General features: G+C 34.9%; 1 protein-coding gene across 7 annotated transcripts in view; it reads left to right on the top strand.

Annotated features, from left to right (window-relative positions):
• Positions 1-22777, top strand: part of LOC106872300 (semaphorin-1A) — a 407407-nt gene that overhangs the window by 320697 nt on the left and 63933 nt on the right. For all 7 annotated transcript variants that reach the window (XM_089348635.1, XM_014919257.3, XM_089348636.1 and 4 more), the window contains exons 3-7: positions 4411-4456; positions 7154-7216; positions 13349-13450; positions 17423-17510; positions 21177-21281. In XM_089348635.1, the coding sequence (XP_089204761.1) occupies positions 4411-4456; positions 7154-7216; positions 13349-13450; positions 17423-17510; positions 21177-21281 (404 nt within the window). The remainder of the gene's footprint in view (positions 1-4410; positions 4457-7153; positions 7217-13348; positions 13451-17422; positions 17511-21176; positions 21282-22777) is intronic.

Genomic DNA, 22777 nt, shown 5'->3' with positions numbered 1-22777 from the left:
CAGGTGTCTTGGGGAAATTTCGAACCTGGGTTCTCATTCCTAACGATGTTACTATTATTATATTATTATTATTATTATTACTATTATTAATCAGGTAGCTGCAGTGAATAATAGATTACTATTATTAATCAGGTTGCTGCCGTGAATAATAGATTTATAAGCCTTAAAATTCACCCCATAATTGCCCACGGGCGTATGGCGTAGTGGTTAAAAGCGCTGGTTACTAACCCCAAGGTTCCGAGTTCGATTCACTGCAGCGACCTGATTAATAATAGTAATAATAATAATAATAATATAATAATAATAGTAACATCGTTAGGAATGAGAACCCAGGTTCGAAATTTCCCCAAGACACCTGACGAAGGCTGGAGGGTATATCAGCCGAAACGTTGTGTTAACAACAAACAAGATGAGGACAAATATCCGTCAAATGTAAATAATGTAAAAAAAATGATCCACTCTAATTTTCTGGAAATATATACCATATCATGGTGAAAAAAATTGTGTTATTAAACTCCATGTCTGTTCTGATCTAGCAAGCTTATTATGAAAGCTGACAGTCTTATCATTTAGGCATTGCATATCTTAAACTATATTATCCAGTGTACTTTCAAAAGTGATAGAGTTTAATTCCCCAACATTTGATTACTATTTACGATAGAGGAAACTACTATCTTTATTGGCTCATTACAGTTGATGTTGTGTAACCCAAGGTAAACACTGCTCAAGTAAACCTGTGATCATAGTTATTCTTGCTGCAACCATCCCATTGTTTCTAGTCATACTGTATCTTGGACTAAAGGGTATAGCATCTAATGTATTCTGCCATTTTTAAGTGTGATTTGAGAGATTTTGGTTGCTGCTTCTAGCAGGCCTAAGGACAATGCAGAGGCTCTCATTTTGGCATGTTATTATTTAACCCTTTAGCATTCAGATTACTCTGTCAAATGTATTACAGTATTTTGATTTAACCATCAATAACTTGTAGCCTCAAGATTTTGATGTACTAATTACTTATCTTTTGGAATGCTTTTTACAGTGGGAGTGTGAAGCCAGATTAGGTCAGTTTGAACATAAGGCAAGAAGAATATTGGAGCTGGATATGGCCAGTTTAAATGCTAATAACCTCTGTATCGTTCTTTTGTAAAATAGTAGTAAGATGTGATTCAAAGGAGATTTAGTTACTATTTCTTACAAGTCAAATGGTGACAGGGGAGTCTCCCATTTTAGCTTAGCATATTTTTGTTTTATTTGGAAAGTTGCTTATGATAGCACTTGATAGGTAGCTGAGTTGTCTTGAAATTTTCCAAAATCAATAGAATTTCATTACTCACTATTCACATGATATCAGTACTGGTTGTGTCATCTTCATCATCATCATCATCATCATCATCATCATCACCTCCGCTCTTTGTTGTTGCAGCAGCAAAATATCAAATACCCAAAGACAATCAAAGTGCAATGTTTTATATGTATATGTATTCCTTTAGATGAGAATGATTAACAGACATAAATATTTAAATTAGAATTCCAATAATTCATGATCTGAGAAATGTTATAATATGTAATTAATTCTTCAAATCATTCATTTAGTTGTCCATCATTCTCTTAACTTCAAGAATCTTATGAAAAATCTTATTGAACCAAGAATTTTATTGATTTCTATGGTTATGTAGTTAAGAAGATTGCTTCATAATCATAACTTTCTCAATTTGATTTCATCACGTAACACCTCAGTCAAGTGTCTTCTTCCATAACATTCAGTTAATATAAACCTTTTGAGTAAAATTAAATGTACAGAAACTCTGTGGGCACCCATCAGATGGATTGTATTTCAAATGCAAGGGGCTGCTCATGTTACCCATATACTGAGTTCTGTTGTTGTTTGCTTGAGGACTTTGCTAAGGGTACAAATATCAATAGCATGAATCTTCAGTCACTTGGAATTCATAGCTTTGATTGTTCTGTTAATCAAAGATCTGGAATACTCAGTTAGTGAAGCCAATATGTGATCTGTTCAATATGTGATCTATTGATCCAATAAGAACATATTGTAGTGTTAGCTACCTTTTCATTTTGTGTCTCAAAGGTCCTTCTTCTTTGTTATTTCTATCAGCCATGGAGATGAAGTAGCTGTAGAGGTTTTTCAAGGTGTTGGTATTACGTAACCCTGAGTCTGCTCTGATCAGGCAGACTCGAAACTAAAGGCTTTCTATCCATGACCATCCCCCTTTTGTTTCAGGCATAGTCCACACTGGACTATATTAATCAGTTTGTCTGTTTAGACAGTAGAGTGTGGTCGAGAAGGATTTAGCTGCAACTAGAGAATCTGTCGTTGGCTCACTGATGGTGGCAGCAGCTGCTGCTATGATATTACGTCATCATCATAATCATCGTTTAACGTCCGCTTTCCATGCTAGCATGGGTTGGACGATTTGACTGAGGACTGGTGAACCAGATGGCTACACCAGGCTCCAATCTGATTTGGCAGAGTTTCTACAACTAGATGCCCTTCCTAATACCAACCACTCCGAGAGTGTAGTGGGTGCTTTTACGTGACACCGGCACGAGGGCCAGTCAGGCGGAACTGGCAACAGCCACGCTCGAAATGGTGTGTTTTACATGCCACCTTCACAGGAGCCAGTCCATCGGCACTGGCAAGCTGACTATAAATAGGTAATTACAGTTATCTCGAAACTGTCTTCTGAATTGGTGTGACACCTTTTTGCATAAAATCAAGGATTTCTGTTTTTTACTGGGTATATGTAAAATCAACAGTTTGGTAGGCTGAGTAGATAAGGTGCCAGGCAATTAGCCACAAGATTGATTATTTGATCCTTTTGATCATTAGCAATGTGTGTCTTGTCTGTATCATAGTGAAAACAGTTCATCTAAATTGTCCAGCCTGTCTACCTAGGTTGGTTGGTCCAACTGGATGAGAGTTGTTTATTTCTTGGTCAGCTTTGATTGATCAAAACCATTTCACTAATAGCCATCCTCTCTTATCTATCTTGGACTCGATTGACCAATGTGTCCTTCCATTTTTAAAGATGGTAGAATTTAATTTGGGAGAATTTGTCTGTTATTTCTAGCAAGTTGAAAGATTGTGTAAAGGCTTTCCTGTTAAGAAATAGAAATCATGTGCAAATTCGGGGAGTTTGAATATAAAACGAGTTGAATATTTTGGCCAGATGTGGCCAGTTTAGATGCTAAAGAATTAAAGTGTACCACACTGTGTTACAAGAGAATTTTTATGCCAGTCATGGGCAAACTGCAGCCTGCAAAACTTGCTAAATGACAAGCCTAAAGAAAAATTCCTTAAATTTCTTTGGCCATGCAGTCCACTTGATGATAAGCCATGTCTTTATGGTTGCCTCATTAGTTTATCAAATAGAGCATCCTCTACATATTTCACCATTGTAGGAACCAAGTTTGAACTCTTGGCTCTGTAGTGTACAAGTTCAGCAGCTTAACCTCACAGCTAATGCTGCTTTTTAAACACAGTTCTAAAGATACATTAATTCTCTAAAAATTTTAATGTGATTTTGATTCTTAACTCTCTAGAGTAACAATAGCAATGAGTAATCAACTTCTTTTAAACATCCATTTATATTTGTACTCAACTTTTATTCTCAGGGGGGATTCTAAAATCTTTCTTCTCTCCAATTTTGTCTGTATTGTTTACCCATTTCAATTTTAAGATAGAAAGTTCTTTGGCAATTCTGATTTCCACTATCGAAAATGAGAGCACTGAATTGACCTCAATGCAGACAAATATATGTAGGTGTGCGTTTATGAGAGTGACAATGCTTACGTAGGTTATGTGTGTGCATATGTGCATTTGCTTGTATCTACATGCATGTTTGCATTGTATATATCATAACATTATATTATATATGTATATGTAGTATATATATATATATATATATATTGTATTATACATATGTGTGTATATATATATATATATATATATATATATATATATATATATATATATATATATACACACACACAAAAACACATATATATATATATATACATACACACATACATGGAGAGAAAGAGAAAGACTATAACAGAGAGAGAGAGAGAGAGACAGAGAGAGATTTTTAGATGTCTCCATTTATTTCTTCAGAGATAGACACTGTGAGACCAATGATAAACGAAATGAATAAATTGTTTGGGGAATTGTGTTAAATGCTCATGTATTTTTAAAATATGTACCATCTCTATTGTATATGCATTTTTATACGATTTTTAGTTATCATTTATTGATTCATTTATCTGATTTTTTTCTTTTATTTTTCTAAATTTAAATCTGTTTATACGTTTTTTTTTAGTATGTGTGTGCGTATTTGAATTTTTTTTTTGTTTTTCTGATTTTTTTCTGTTTTATTTTTCCAATTTCAGAAATCACTTTTACAACATCAGTATGATATCTTTACAAGAAAACATGGTAAATAAAAATAACACTTATCTTCCCCACCCCCCACCATCACTATAATGTGCTTCTTTTTTTGTTGTAGTTGTTGTTGTTCTTTTGATTGGTTTTGATTTCTGACAGAAATACACACACACACACACACACACACATACACACACACACACACACACATACACACACACACACACAAAACCTTGGGAGATATGGACAGGCATACATAAAAGTTTTGATATATACACACTGAGCAACATATGTGTGTGTGTGTGTGTGTGTGGATATACACATATACATATATATATATATATATATATATATATATATATATATATACACTCACATTAAAATAAAGATGTGCTCACAGGTATTGATAGATTTTGATATAAATACTTGAAAATACACACACACACACACACATATATGTATGTATGTATATGTGTGTGTGTATGCACACATTGAGATAGTGGTACATGTACAGATATTAAAATACAAGTATAAATGTATTGGTTTATATATATATATATATACACACACATGCACACACATACATACATATATGTATAAATATATTGACATACATACAGAAAGATATTAATATTCAGGGATAGAGAAATATTGGCATCCACACAGGCATTTTAATATACATCAGCCATGGGCAAAATACTGCCCATGGGGTATTCTGGATGGCATACTTAATGAAAAATCACTTTGGATTTTTTTAGTAGTGCAGCCCACTTGCTTGAAATAACATTGACATTATGTGTTGACATTTTGACCCACAAACATAGACAGGGTGAGAAACTGACTTACACATGTACGCACTTGCACTCACAAACACATATGCATACATAGGAAGATCATCATGGACAGTTAGTGATATCAACATAAGTATATACAGATATCAACGTGAACATAGAGAAACATCGATGTGTGTGAAGGAGACATTGGTATACACAGAGATAACACACATATATAGGCATATTGCCATAGGTCAGCATTTCTGAACCAGGGTTCCCTGGAGCCCTAGGGTTCCGCAAAAGGTTCCTAGGAGTTCCACGACAAAGAATGAGACAAGCTGATGCTAATTTCATGATCATAATATTATTATACATGCACAGCATATTATTGGTTATTATGATATAGACATCATCCTATGTAACTTATTATGTTAGCAAAAAATATAACAACCATATATATATGATATTTATCACGTAAGCTACAATGGAAAATATGAGAAAGATATAGTATATAATTTTTTTGTGAAGGGATTCCTTGAGACATGTAATTTATTTCAAGGGTTACATAATGGTAAAATGGTTGAGAAACCCTGCCATAGGTGGTAGACAGCAGAATCGGTTGAGCATCTGACAAAATACTTTGTGACATTTGGTTACATCTCTTTACATTCTCAATTCAAAACTTGCTTCTCAGTCAGCACACATTTTATCGTTCTGAGGTCGATAAGTACCGGTCTAGACATTCTGGTCTTGATATAATGAACTGCAGTATTTAATGTCGAGTATGAGTTCCACAATGGTTACTGTTATGTATAATGAGTGAAACCGTTAACTAAATGAATAAAAAAGAATTCACTTAAACACTCTTTTCTACTCTAGGCACAAGGCCAGAAATTTTTCGGGAGAGGCCAGTCGATTAGATTGAACTCAGTACGCAGCTGGTACTTAATTTATCGACCCTGCAAAGATGAAAGTCAGAGTCAACCTCAGCGGGATTTGAACTCAGAATGTAAAGACAGACTAAATACCGCTAAGCATTTCACCCAGCGTGCTAATGTTTCTGCCAGAATTCACTTAAATTTTTGAGTGACTCTAACATTCGCATGTAGACATATTGATATAAACACATACTGCGACATAGTTATACAAATACAGCTGATTTCAAAAGCAGCCATTTTTAGTGTAAGGGTTAGGGTTAGGGTTAGGGTTAGGGTTAGGGTTAGGGTTAGGGTTAGGGTTAGGGATAAGTCGATTATATTGATTCCAGTGTTTCATTGGTACTTAATTTATCGACCTTGAAAGGATGAATGGTAAAGTCAACCTTGGCAGAATGTGAAATCAGAACGTAAAGGCAGACGAAATGTCATGAAGTATTTTGCCTGATGTGCTAAGGAGTCTGCCAGCTCATCACCTTAATAATAATAATAATAATAATAATAATAATAATAATGATAATTTCAATTAGCTATAACCACAAACTCAGAAGAGAGGGGACATCTTCTAATTAATCATGTCTGTATTTGACTGGCATTTTATTTTATCATCTCTGGAAGGATGAAAAACAGTCAATCTTAGCAGGATTAGAGCTCAAAAATCAAAAGAAGTACATTACCAAATGCCACATGACAATTCTCTCTCTCGCTCTCCCTCTCTCTCTCTCTATCTCCTCTCTCTTTCTCTCTCTCTCTCTCTTTCCCTCTGTCTCCCCCTCTCATTCTCTATCTGTTTTTGCCACTTACAGTACCAGCTGCAACAAATGAAATAATGGCTACAAATAAATGCATTTTAAATTTTATCAAAGCCAATTGGCAATTCCCTTATTTATTTGCAGTAAAATTGTCGCCGTGTAATTTGTTTTCAATCGTCATTGTTACTGTAGTTCTTGTTTTTTGTCTTCTTTAAAATGTTATTTCTCTCCATTTTTATTTTTTTTTTGTGTTCAAAATCATTTGTTTCTTTTCTTTTTTCTTTGCAGCATTCTGAATGGAATGCATCCTCATCTGCAGTTAACAGTTGCACAATTCGAGATAAACCCGAGGTTTGTAGTTTCTCCTTTCATAAACCCTAATCTCTCTCCATTTGTCTGTTCTATCGCTAAATTTCAAACAGCAATATTCACAAATCCCTTTATTGGCTTACTGAACATCTATTACCATTATTATTCCTCTTATTGCACTTATCACCGCTATCTCTACCACCACCACCACCACCACCATTATTATTATCATCATCATCGTCATCACTCTTGAATTCATTTGAGAATTGATGATGATAATGATAACAATAAATGCTTTTCTTGTTGTCGTCATTCTTCATTGTGCATCTCTTTCAGTAGTTCAGAAGAATGAACGAACATTACAGAGAAGTACAAAGATTTAATAAAAGCTGAAAAAAAAAAAAAAAAAAAAAACCTAACCAAATTCTTGAAAGAGAATTAATTCACTGCAATAATCTTCCTTAATTGGAAATAGTGGTTTAGGTGAATAAGATTCTAAATAGCTTTTTTTTTTTTTTTTTCATTCAGGTATACTAGCAATGCTATATCAACACCTGCTGCAGAGTGCAAAACCTTTTCTGTGAAATAAGAGTAAAAACTATCTCAGATCTTTCTATTAGTCATTTCTCCACATAGCTCAAAGACTTTCCCAATTCTGTTTGAGAGGATGAGATTCATCATCATCATCATCATCATCATTTAATGTCTTCCTTCCATGCTGGCACAGGTGAGATGGTTTGACAGGAGCTGGCCAGTGGGGGAGCCTGCGCCTTGCTGCTGTCTGTTTTGGAAGGGTTTTTTTATGGCTGGATGCCCTACTTAACACCAACCATGCCGTAGAGTCGGCTGAGTGCTTTTTATGTGGCACTCGCACAAGCGAGGTCAGTTTTGGCGTGGATGTTAAATAATAATGATGAGCTGTAGAAGCTCTGCCAAATCAGATTGGAGCCTGGTGTCGCCTCCTGGTCCACCAGTCCTCAGTCAAATCGTCCAACCCATGCTAGCATGGAAAGCGGACATTAAACGACGACGATGATGATGATGATGATGATATATAATACACACACACAAATTACAGAAGCATATTGAATATTGTCTAAAAGTAAAATTGAGATGATTTGAGAAAGTTATTTGTAAAGAATTAGGAGTGATGAGAATAATTTTGAGACTGTTAATGTTTGTGGGTTTCATTTTTTTTATCATTATTATTATTCGGTTGGGTTGAGTGGGTAAAGTACTCATTTTAAAATAGCCTGATTATAATTTTGATCATTGATAACCCTGACCATGGTTGCCTTTTTTAATGAACAAGTGTTTGGGTAAAGATTGAACTTACAAACCTTCATTTCATGTTCTAGTGGTATTATCAGCAAAACCAGAAATTTGAAATAACTGTTGTTCAATCATAGAAAAGTAGACATTAAAATAATAATAAAGATTGCTGCTACTACTACTACTACTACAACTACTACTTTTCATTATCAGACTTTGTGTTTTTTTTTTTGTTTTTTTTTTATTCTAAATGGCCAGACATTGCTACTCAGCTAACAACAGACAGTAGTTATTCATTCCATGTTTTGACAATTCTAACCACTTTGCCAGACTCTCAAAATCACCAGCACAAGACTTATTAGATACCACTAATATGACTTCAGAATATGTAAAGAATCGGCTTCACTTTATATATGGGTAAACAGGAATGGAACAGGAAAGAAAATCTTGAAATTTTATCGTATTTATTTATAGAAAACAGTTCTTGAACCTTTGGTTCCTATACTCTCATAGGGTACAGATACATACTCTGCTCTCCATGATAAAAGCTGCATTTTTGTAGATCATATTTAAAAAAAAAAAAAAATTGCAGCAGTGTAAAATTCCATGGTGTTTTTTTTTTTTGCCTTTCTAAAAAGCTTCTTTGTTGAAGATAATAAAGAATGCTTTCACATCGACATTTAAACATATATATATATATATATATATATATATATATATATACTCATTATCATCCAGCTGTAGAAACTCTGCCAAATTAGATTGGAGCCTGGTGTTGCCATCCGGTTTCACCAGTCCTCAGTCAAATCGTCCAACCCATGCTAGCATGGAAAGCGGACGTTAAACGACGATGATGATGATGATTGTTTTGACATTCATTTTTCTATGCCCCTTATGGGTCAGACAAAATTTGTTGAAGCAGATTTCTGTTGGTCAACATACATATATATATACATAATTTATTATGTACATATGTGTGTGTATATATATAATATTATCATTGGAAAAAAATTTAAAGTTTTACAGTTGTTTCTGGGATATCCCCAAGTATAGGATATTCTGTCATAGGAGACAAATAGGGAAAAATAGGGAAAATGAGAAAGGTATATATGGGATGACGACATAGAGGAAAAGAGTAAAACATAAGGAGTTGGAGAGAAAGAAGAACAATGAAGCATAAAAGTTCAGCGTTCAGCTTTCCAATGTTGTAGAAACAAAAGCATAGGTGCAATAATAATAATAATGTATACAACTTGAGTTGTTTGCCTTGACTTAATGTTTGGTGTCCTCTTTAATTATTATATATCCGGTGCATTGGAAATCTGCAATGGCTCCATAACTACCATCTCGGCTATAACCTTGGAAGCTAGCATACCTAATCGTTTAGATCACCTGTGAACTAAACCTCTATACTTTGTCTATATATATATATATATATATATATATATATATAAATAGATAGATAGATAGATAGATAGATAGACAGACAGACAGACAGACAGACAGACAGACAGACAGACAGACAGACAGACAGACAGACAGACAGACAGACAGACAGACAGACAGACAGACAGACAGATAGATAGATAGACAGACAGATAGATAGATAGATAGATAGATAGATAGATAGATTGGCATACATACATATCTACCTATCTATATATATATGTGTGTGTGTGTGAAAGGCAAGAGATAGTTGATACCAAGAGTTCAAACAGTCACTTTCCTCTGATACCTGGCTACCTTCCCACCTAAATGACATTTATCAATTGATGCAAACATATTTACAGACAGGCACACACTCACTAATGCATCTGCATAGATACACAAACACACACAGATATTTTGAGCAAGGAACAAGCACCTTTATGGATGGAAAAAAAAAGTGATATGATACTGGAACCCTCCAGGCATGCAGCAGTGTGCAATACACCATGAAACAAGTAGAATAATGATAATAGTAATAACATATATATATATATATATATATATATATATATATATATATATATATATATATATATATATATATATGAATTTGTATGTTGTTGATGGTTGATGTTTAACCTCAAATCAACTCTGATTGAGCAGATTTATGATTGAAAGCCCTCCAGCCAGCACAACGTTATCCAATGCTGGAGAGTGATATAAGGGAGATTTCCATCTGATCAAATGACAACAGAGAGACCTTGGATGTCTCAGGTATGTGTGTGTGTGTGTGTGTGTGTGCACGTGCGTGCATGTACGCACACCTGTGTGTCTCTACACTCACATGCTTGTTCCGAACAGGTGATTCATTCTGTGATCATGCAGAACTTCCTCCTATATGTAAATCATTCTGATGACAAATTGACTCTCTAGTTTCAAACAAATAAATAAAACACGTTCTCTCTTTTGTACATTCAAGTATGTGTGTATCTATCTATCTATCTATATATATATATATATCTATATATATATATATATATATATATATATATATATATATATATATATATATCTATATTTATATATATATATATATATCTATATTTATATATATCTATATATATCTATATATATATATATCTATATATATATATATATATATATATATATATATTTATACATATATAAATATATATATATATATATATATATATATATATATATATATATATATACATATACTCTGCCAAATTAGATTGGAGCCTGGTGTAGCCATCCGGTTGCACCAGTCCTCAGTCAAATCGTCCAACCCATGCTAGCATGGAAAGCGGACGATAAACAATGATGATGATGATACATATATTTTATTATATGTATTTATTTTCTCCTAATTAATAAATAACTCGGACAAAATAAATTGGTTAATAGATACCAGGGTAGCAAAGATCACAAAATGTCTGTGGTGTAACTCCTGTTTATGAGGTAGAAACTCCTAGATATGTTGGGTACTTGAGTAAATATAAATTTAATGAATGGAGTAAAACGCATATGGAAATAAAAGTATGCAGTTAACATATGCGTTTTACTCCATTCATAAAATTTATATATATACATATATATACATACATATATGTACATATATATATATATACACATATATATATACATACATATATATACATATAAATATATATATACATACATATATACGTGTATATATATACATATACAGATATATATATATATATATATATATATATATATATATATATATATACATATATATATATACATATATGTACATATATATATATATACACATATATATACATACATATATACGTATATATATATACATATATATACATACATACATCATCATCATCATCATCGTTTAGCGTCCGCTTTCCATGCTAGCATGGGTTGGACGATTTGACTGAGGACTGGTGAAACCAGATGGCTACATGAGGCTCCAATCTGATTTAGCAGTTTCTACAGCTGGATGCCCTTCCTAATGCCAACCACTCTGAGAGCGTAGTGGGTGTTTTTACGTGCCATGGTATGCATTTCAAATTTGCCGCAGGACTTGATACCGCTGATGCTCCTTTCTTTAAGTGACAATTGCAGAAGTTTTTAATTAAGGGGCAAGTCACTGAGCTGTAGAAAGCCTTTTAACTGAGTGCAATACTCTGTAGTCTGACTGTTGTTAAGAGAACTTGGAATAGCTGAATGGCTTGTGAAACATGTACAGAGATACTGTCAGTTAGGTGAGAGCAATGTATTTAGTGATGAATTTAGTGTGCATATCTTATCATAGAGGAGGTGCAATGGCCCAGTGGTTAGGGCAGCGGACTCGCGGTCATAAGATCGCGGTTTTGATTCCCAGACCGGGCGTTGTGAGTGTTTATTGAGCGAAAACACCTAAAGCTCCACGAGGCTCCGGCAGGGGATGGTGGCGAACCCTGCTGTACTCTTTCACCACAACTTCTGTTGTACCTGTATTTCAAAGGGCCAGCCTTGTCACACTGTGTCACGCTGAATATCCCCGAGAACTACGTTAAGGGTACATGTGTCTGTGGAGTGCTCAGCCACTTGCACGTTAATTTCATGAGCAGGCTGTTCCGTTGATCGGATCAACAGGAACCCTTGACGTTGTAAGCGATGGAGTGCCAACAACAACTTATCATACAGCTGTTGTTCTCAGCCCCTTCCTGGTTATTGTATTTTTCCCGAGCGTAATGTGGAATTACAGGTGTAAAAGGACATCATATGCAATAGATGCACAGAAGTAGTTTGTGCTGAGAGTGCCTATGGAATAAATTTTCAAATTCTTAAGGGTTCCCTAGAAGTAATTGTTAAAGACTTTTTTCCGAGGTTACTACATTAACAGTTGATAGTTCTAGGAGCATAAGAGCCAGGAACTATCATTGCTTCTACTAGCAATGAAAGGATTCCTTTTCCAAATGAAGGAAGGATATAATTTTATGATGCATGTATACAGTTTGTGTTGTTACATCATAGTGAACATTGCCATTGAATATAGAGGCTGTTAATAAAAGCTGGAAAGATATAAAGTAAACATGTTATAATGTATAATGTTAGTGTGCCTGAATGTTCAAATACAAATGAGCTGAATCAAAAGTTGGATGGGAAAGGTATTAGATGCAGTGTGCAAGAGAGAAGACTGTGCTGGTACAAATGCATGATGCATTTCGAGGATGATATTTGGTTACAGAAGTGCCTAGCAATCGAAGTAGAAGAGAGTTGCAGAAGAGAAATGACAAAAGACCACAACAAATAGTGAGATGTTGTGCTGGAGAAGACCCATCCAACCCATGAAAGCAAGGAAAAACAGATATTGAATAATAATGATGGTTGTGGTTGGTGGTAATGATAACAATGTGCATATAATAATAATAATGTTAATAATAATAATAATTATGTAAATATTACCTTCTATTATGTCATTAACAGAATTGTCAGAACTACATACGTGTTATTGCCCTTAATGAGACGAATTTGTTTGTTTGTGGCACCAATGCATTTAAGCCTATTTGTCGGTCCTATGATATTGAGGTAAGTTGTGGTTTCTTGTTTTTATTTACTTATTTATTTTTTTATTGTGTGGCATATCTCAGCCTATGATAGATATCTTGAATCACAGTTTGTCATTTTAAACAAATCCATTTGCCCTATATTAACATTTCACTGATCCAGACTGCTTTAATTAGATCCACTACAAGCAGACACTGTGTACTTTTGCAGCCTTTTGCTTAGGTCAGTTGAAGCACTGTGTAATTCTATGTTTAATTAGCTTCTGATATTTAACTGAAAATCTTTCACATGAGGCATCAACTGTTTAGCCCCAGGTCAGCTGGAATTGAGTAAACTTGTGATGGAAAGAAATCCAGCTATTCCTAACCTGTTTTAATTCAGATTTTAGTGTATCTAGGACTACTACATTATCTAACGTGTCTTTCTTTTTTAAAATGGTAACATCTATGAGAGAATGGTCTTGCTGCTCTTTGTATCAGATTGAGCAGCCTTGTTGTGGCTCTGGTGGTAGTTTCCACCAGAGTGTCTTGCTTCAGTATTTCATGCCAACAAATTCTTTGAACAGAGGTTCCTAACAAAAGCTGGAGATGCACCTCACATTACATTGATATAGGAAGAATTTTGCTTCAGTAAATTGTTATCTTTTACTTGTTTCAATCACTTCCCTGCAGCCATGCTGGAGCACTGCCTTGATTTTCTTTTTTTTTTTTTTTGTTGACTGTAGGACATATTTTTTCAAGACTAGTACTTATTCTATTGGTCTCTTTTGCTGAACTGCTATGTTTTGGAGATGTAAACACACCAACACCAGTTATCAAATAGTGATGGGGGACAAACATGGACAGAAAGATACATACATCATCATCATCATCATCATCGTTTAACGTCCGCTTTCCATGCTAGCATGGGTTGGACGATTTGACTGAGGACTGGTGAAACCGGATGGCAACACCAGGCTCCAGTCTGATTTGGCAGAGTTTCTACAGCTGGATGCCCTTCCTAACGCCAACCACTCAGAGAGTGTAGTGGGTGCTTTTACGTGTCACCCGCACGAAAACGGCCACGCTCGAAATGGTGTCTTTTATGTGCCACCCGCACAAGCCAGTCCAGGGGCACTGGCAACGATCTCGCTCGAAAATCCTACAGGAGCCAGTCAGGCGGTACTGGCAACGGCCACGCTCAAAATGGTGCATCTCATGTGCCACCCGCACAAGAACCAGTCCAGGGGCACTGGCAACGATCTTACTTGGCTTGCCGGGTCTTCTCACGCACAGCCCATTTCCAAAGGTCTCGGTCCGTAGTCATCGCCTCGGTGAGGCCCAATGTACGAAGGTCTTGCCTCACCACCTCAGCCCAGGTCTTCCTGGGCCTACCTCTTCCACGGGTTCCCTCAACTGTTAGGGTGTGGCACTTTTTCACGCAGCTATCCTCCTCCATTCTCACCACATGTCCATACCAGCGCAATCGTCTCTCTTGCACGCCACAACTGATGCTTCTAATGTTCAGCTTTTCTCTCAAGATACTTACACTCTGACGGGTATTCACATTGACATTACACATCCAACGGAGCATACTGGCTTCATTCCTTGCGAGCTTACGTATGTCCTCAGCAGTTACAGCCCATGTTTCACTGCCATGTAGCATGGTTGTTCGTACGCATGCGTCATACAGTCTGCCTTTTACTCTGAGTGAGAGTCCCTTTGTCGCCAGCAGGGGTAAGAGCTCTCTAAACTTTGCCCAGGCTATTCTTATTCTAGCAGCTACACTTTCAGCGCACCCACCCCCACTACTAACTTGGTCGCCCAGATAGCGGAAGCTATCGACTACCTCTAGTTTTTCACCCTGGAATGAGATAGAAGTTGTTTCCTGTTTGTTTGCAGTCTTTATTGCACCTGAACATCTGCCACAAACAAAAACTAACTTGCTAGTTAACCTGCCTTTGATGTTGCTGCACCTCTTATGTGTCCATAGCTTGCACCGGGTACATCTTATAGAGTTACTACCTACTCCTTTTCTACATACTGAGCAGGGCCATCTACCTGAAGGGGTTTGTGTTTTATCTACCTTCCTACTTATTAGGATTTTGGTTTTAGCTAGGTTGACTCTAAGGCCCTTCAATTCTAGACCTTGCTTCCACACCTGAAACTTCTCCTCTAGTTCTGATAGTGACTCCGCAATTAGGGCAAGGTCATCAGCATAGAGGAGCTCCCAGGGGCAACCTGTCTTGAACTCCTCTGTGATTGCCTGGAGGACTATGGTAAATAATAGGGGGCTGAGGACGGAACCTTGGTGGACCCCTACCTCTACCCGGAATTCATTGCTGTACTCATTTCCAACCCTCACCTTACTGGCCGCATCTCTGTACATGGCTCGCACAGCTCTCACTAGCCATTCTTCTATCCCAAGTTTCCTCATTGACCACCAGATAAGGGATCGGGGGACCCTGTCAAAGGCTTTCTCCATGTCAACGAAAGCCAGGTACAGAGGTTTATCCTTGGCTAGGTATAGATATAACCACTAACTCAGCTTACGTTATATATATATATATATATATATATATATATATATATATATATATGTATATGGAAAAAAAGTGAAGGTAGAAAATGTTAAAATAATTTTATAAAAAACATTTCAGTACCGATTTCGGTCATTGAAACTTTTTCAACTGTAGGTATGGAAAACAATTAAATTTTGGAAAAATTAAATTAAAAGTTTTTAAAAGAATATTTGCATAGTATTCTTATAAATGAAGGAGATACAGAAGTTCAAAATCCTCCTTATTTAAGTGAAAATAGCTATGCCATTCACATAGACAAGAACAGGATGATGTAGCACCATTGAACACTTGCTCATTAAAATTCTGACTTTGAGTCAGCTACAGATATGCTCAATAGCTTGTTTTATTTGTTTAATTATTTTGTATTAAATTTGGTGAACTATTGTGCCATTAGCTATAGATATCCAAAGAACCAACATTGGGTTGACTGCATTCCTGATGGCAGGACTTGTTCTTTATGTGATAAACTCAAATCCAGCTGATGTCAACTTTGCCTTTCATCATCTTTATGGGAACAGTGAACGAAAATGCTGGTCAAATATAGGGGTTGATGAGGTAGACTTAGCCCCACCCCTCAAAGCTGCTGGCCTTGTGCCTGTATCAAGCAATTTCTGATGGTGGGAATGACAAAACATTGTCCTAACATAGTGGCTGAACAAATATTACCCTGGGTATTTTTATATGAAAGGGCTTGTTTTTAATTTTTCTCGATGATGTTGACATCTTTTGTTCACATACATCAGCAAAAGACATTCAACAGTCTTCCGCACAGTTTCCTTCCACCGAATTCCACTCACAAGACATTGGTCAAACACCTGTGGCTTCAGTATAAGACACTTGCCCAAAGTGCTGAGTGATGGAATCGAATCCAGAACCATTTAGCAGCAAACCAAATTTCTTAACCATTTAGCTATTCCTGCAAAAGAAAATTTATATTCTTCTTTGTTTATGCCAGATCAGTGACAGAATATTGTCAGAATTTATTACAATTTCATAAGAGGATGTGATGTGTTCCTGTCATACATCCTTAACCAGTTAAATTCTGGTCATGGGAAATAATGCATCAATAAGGAAGTGAATCATCTTAATGCATTTAAATACCAAAGATCTCCATACGTCTGTGTGTGTGTATGTAAATATGTGTATGCGCATGTCTCTGCGTGTGTATGAATGTGTATATATGAGTGTGTGTGTGTGTATATATGTGTGTGTGGTTTCTTTGTGTATGTATAAATCTATCTATTCTTCTGTCTATCTATAAATATATATATACATACATACAATAACTTAAGTGCGTATCTATATGCGTGAATACATATATATCCATCTATGTGCATGCATTCACGCACATGTATATGTATACATAAACACATATTTCTTGAAATTAAATATCTTATTCAGTTTTTTTTTCCTACCCTTCCATTTTCTGACAGCATGGCAGTTATGTTACTCGTTACGAATATAATGGAGTTGGAAAATGTCCATTTGACCCAAAGCATAACAGCACGGCAATACTCGTAGGTAAGTGATTAGCAGGCTGCTTTTCCAAGTTTGACATAATCTTAACATCTCCAGAATTTTGAAATATTTCTCAGATTTCATAAATTGAGGACTATGGTCCTGTCACTCAAATCCTGCTTTCTGCTAAGCCAAAATGGTAAAAGAGTTTTCACTTGGTACAGGGTATTTTTGACATTTCCTGTTTTGTGTGGATGCATATGTATGTATATATGTATACACACACACGTGTGTGTGTATTATATACATTTTATATATATATATATATATATATATATATATATATATATATATATATATATATATATATATATATATATATGTATATATATATATATGTGTGTGTGTGTGTGTGTATATTACTTATGCTCTTATGAATCCTACTCTCATTCGTTATGTTTCCTCTGGGCCATTTACTGGTTCAATGAATATATGCCACATGGTATTTTTCTGCTTGATTCACCTATTCATTGAGAATTTTTTCAGCAAGATACACACACACACACACACACACACACACACACACACACACACACATAAATTTCTGTTCTTCTTATCACCCTTTTACTTTCCTCAGCATCTCATTTTAACCCTTCAGCATTCAGACTACCGTCAAATGTGAAGCTTATTTATTCACATTGGTTTGAATTTATCCCGCGTTATCTCTTAGCTTTGAGATTTCAATGATATGGTTGTTTATTTTTAGAATGATATTGTAGGGCAGGTATGAGAGGCAGGATCTAGCCAATTTGAACTGAAATCACGTAGAATATCTTAACTTGATATGACTGGTTTACATGCAAAAGTATCAAGCTCAGTTTCTATCATTACCCTCTCTTCTATTCTCCCAGTCAAAAGAGTTGAGTCTCCTTAGTCTTGTAAGTTATAAGGTAGCCTCATTATTGCTGGTGACCCGATAAAACATATTCAATACACTGTAAAGTGATTAGCAAATTGAGCATAGGATCAAGAATACACTTTATTCTTGCCAAGGTCATGTGAGCTTCTCCATTACGGGTGCTTTGATATAATGCACCCAGTACTCTGTAAATTGGTTGGTATTAAGAAGAGCATCCAGCCATTGTTTGAGATGTCTAAGTGAAATATGGTCCTCTGATTCAGACTGGGATATCCCATCTAAGCTATGCCAGCATGAACAACATGTTAAATTAAAAATGATGATGCTGAAGCTGTATTTGACTTGCAAGTGACTTAATCTTAAACTGTGTATTGAAACTAAGGTAACTACATCATGAAAGAGCCATTAAACTGCACAGAAGGCTGTTAAATTCTAGGATGTCCTGAAGAATTGCTATTTTGAATAAGGTAGCATAACAGTTAATCAATCTTTAGAACTTCATGTAAATCGTTGTATATCCAAATTTCAGTTGCATATTAAACCCTATTAGTCCTTCATTTGTTTTTTCTTTCTTTTTTGATATTATGTACATTAGAATAATTTAGAATATATCAGAGAGTAGAATAAAACAGAGTTGGTTTATCTTTTTTATTATAGCATCATAGATTATATAGTCTTTACAGATGTTTCACTAACAAATATTAGTAATCATTATGTAGATGATTGCCTGATAATATCGAAATGCCAGGTCTTCAGAAGAAAATGATAATTCAATCCACTATTATTTACCAGCAGCAGGTAATTAAGTTGTAAGATACAACTGTACAGACTTAAGAGAATAATCTTTTTTATAGCAGTGAAGAAGAAAAAGACTGTTAGTTTAAATTTATCAGAAAATAAAGAAAGGAAGGAAGACGTATATGAGGAGGAGCTGTAGTTACTATCTTACTGTTCAGGATTTTGTATATTAGTATTACACCTGTCATAGCTATTTGATTCAACATTATCATTAGACTTTTTTTTGTATATATTCTATTTTGTTATGGTTTTTATCTCTTTCTAGTTGCTTATTCACTCTGAAGAGATTTAGAATCACTAATTTCATTTGCTAGTTTTATTAAATTTTTCCAACTCTCAGTAAAATTATCTATTTTGTTTATGGTTATATTAGATTTTTATTAACTTCATTCCTAGATCTACTGCTAGTTATGTTATCATCATGGTTAATTATATTAGGTATGATTATACTAGTATTATCACTTATTCATTTATTTGCAGTATTTTTACGTTCGGATGGTTGAGTTAAGAGGTTGTGTGGTGCATTAATGTTTCATATGTTTATGTAGAAATTATGCTAAATTTAGAGTTATTTCTATCAGTGGATGTAATAATTTGGATTCAATATTGGAAACCGTGAATAAAACATTCACTGGTATTGTGGAACAGCCACCCAACTGAATAGAAATCTACTATGTGCCCACTGTGTGACACATTGGGTGTCTTCTGCTACAGCCCTGGGCTAAATGAAGCCTTTATGAGGGGATATGGTTTGCAAGACTGAGAGAAGCCTCTTTTATGTGTTTGTGTGTGTGTGTGTGTAATCATTTAGTATCCTGTTTTTTTTTGGGGGGAGGGGGGTCTATGCTGGCATCAGTTGTATGGTTTGACTAGAACAGATGAGTCAGAGGGCTCTGCTAGGCTCTAATGCCTGCTTTAGCATGATTTCTACAGCTGGATATCCTTCCTAATGTCAACCACTTAACAGTGTGTGTGTATGTATATATATATATATATATATATATATATATATATATATATATATATATAGATATATAGTTTTATATATATATATATATATATATATAGATATATAGTTTTATATATATATGTGTGTGTGTGTCTCCTCATCTTGTTTCTTGACATCATCCACTAATAGTAAATGAACACTACTGTCATAAAGGCAATGTTGTTCCTTTGCGTTCCTCCCTGAAAGCATATCTGCCCCGCCTGCAGTTTGAAGGACCAGGATACATATTAACTTGCTCAGAAATGGATGAGCATTAGTGACAGGAAAGGCATCCACCCATAGAAATTCTACATTAACTGAATTTCATGTGACCCATGCAGGCATGGAACACTGTTGAAATGATGGATGGCAACAAAATAGTAATAGTATCGTTTGAATATATAAACAGGTAAAAAAAAAAAAGGTATTCAGTAAACAGAATTTATGCTTTTATTTAATATTAAAGCTGCCCTCTCACTCAACTCTCCAAATAATCAATATATTTTCTGTTTTTTTTTTTTGTTTTTTTTTTTTAGGATCATATATAGCATGTGAGAAACATGAGTAGTTGTACATTATCATTAACAACATGATCATTGCGTTTTTTTTTTCCATGAACTTCCACTTGCTTCCCCCTCATCCTCACCATCCTCCTCATTATTATAATTACGATTGATGCACTGGAATTGTGTCAGTGGAATAGATGTACAATGGAAAACCTTTGATATTCCGGAGTATATAATACTATCATCACAAAAAAATGTGTGTGTGTATATATATATATATATATATATATAATATAAAAAAACAAAATTGAATGTAGCAGTATATCTGTATTTTAAATAGCTATCATGTCTCTTTTCACAATGTATAAACTGTTTTAGTTTCATCTCAGATCAATACCAGATCAATTGACTTGCCAAACAACTACAATTCCAATTATCTTTTTTTTTTTTTTTACTTCATGTTCTTTCTTTCTTTTTTTTTCATTTGTTTCTTTCTTCCTCTTTTTTTCTTTTTTCAGACAACCATCTCTTTACTGCCACGGTTACAGATACATCCGGTCGGGATCCTTTAATATTTAGGGAGATGATCCGTACAGAACAACATGACTCCAGATGGCTAAATGGTAAAGAAGTTTGTTTCTCTTTTTCATTTTTCAAGATCATCTCTCTCTTTCACACCACCACTTCCCCACCTTTCTCTCTCTCTCTCTCTTTTCTCTCTTCATTGATTTTATTTGATATTTTTCTGTAATTTATTTTTTTTACTTTTTGTCTTCATTTCCATCAAATCCTTGTCCATTATTGTATTTCACATTTTTTCATGTTTTGTTTCATTTTTCGTTCTTTGTTCATCATAACATTTCAGCTGTGCATTCATTATATATGCATACTTACACACACACACACACACACACACACACACACACACACACACACACACACAACACACACATACATAATTTACATACGGGGTTGTTGAATTTCAACATGTGGGTTTTCCACAGTTGTTGTTCTTATTGTCTTTTCTCCTCTTCCGTCTTCGTGAAGAAAACTTGTTTCTTTTAGTTAAAACCCAATTTCTTTATCAGAAGAATTCAAAAGACATATCAAAAAGGAGACATACATGCATTTACACACAAAAACAAATTAAATGTTTTGTATATGTGTATGAGTTTAGATAGATCGATAGATAGATAGATATATAAATCCAACGTAGGCTCGGGCATAGCTATGTGGTGAAGAAGTTTTCTTTGTAATCATATAGTTTGAGTTCAGTCCCACTTTGTGGCATCTTGGCTAAGTGTCTTCTACTATGTAGCTGCAAGCTGACAAAAGCCTTGTGAATGAATTGGTAACAGAAACTATAGGAAGCCTATTATATATGTGTGTGCATGTACATATGAATGTGCATGGATGTTGATAACCTATGATATTGCTTGAGTAAAATGATGATGCATTTAAATTCTTTAACATCATACCCAATCACTTTGCACTTTTGAAGACCTGTGGAAAAAGAAATCTATTTGAAAAACGTTTAAGTGTTGGCAACAGGCGGAACATCCAGCCATAAAATCCTGCTTCAAATATGTCCCCATCTAACACATTTTAGCATAGAAAAGTAGATGTTAAACAAATGATGTAGATATATATACATAAACATACATACACATTTAACCCATAATTGTTAGTCTGAGTCGGATAATCTATACTTTGTTTCACCTTTGGCTTTTAAGGAATTCCTGAAGAGCTATAGGTGAAACAAAATATATTTTGTCAGACTAATGATTTTAACTTAAATACTTATCTATTCTCAGACTTAGGGTTCTTTATCCTAAGTGGCTGAATTTATCTATCTGATTGGACAATTTACCTGAATCAATACAACTATTCCATACTAGATGTCGTGGTTTTCCGTAGCAGTTTTCACTTCCTGAACCTGATATCCAGTATGTTCCACAAGCTGATTGATATATGGAACTCTCAGTCTGCTGATTCCTGTATGTCCATGCAGGGGTGGAGTGGAGTTGGTAGGGGAGGGGGTATTCCTAGCATAATATGTTTCTTCATTCTTTGGTTATCAAAGTGATGGTAGGAAGACTGCCACACAGTCGCTGTAATA

The sequence above is a fragment of the Octopus bimaculoides genome, chromosome 3 (assembly GCF_046866305.1).
Source record: "Octopus bimaculoides isolate indiv1 chromosome 3, ASM4686630v1, whole genome shotgun sequence".
NCBI classification, from domain to species: domain Eukaryota; kingdom Metazoa; phylum Mollusca; class Cephalopoda; order Octopoda; family Octopodidae; genus Octopus; species Octopus bimaculoides.
This window is presented reverse-complemented; position numbering and strand designations above follow the sequence as displayed.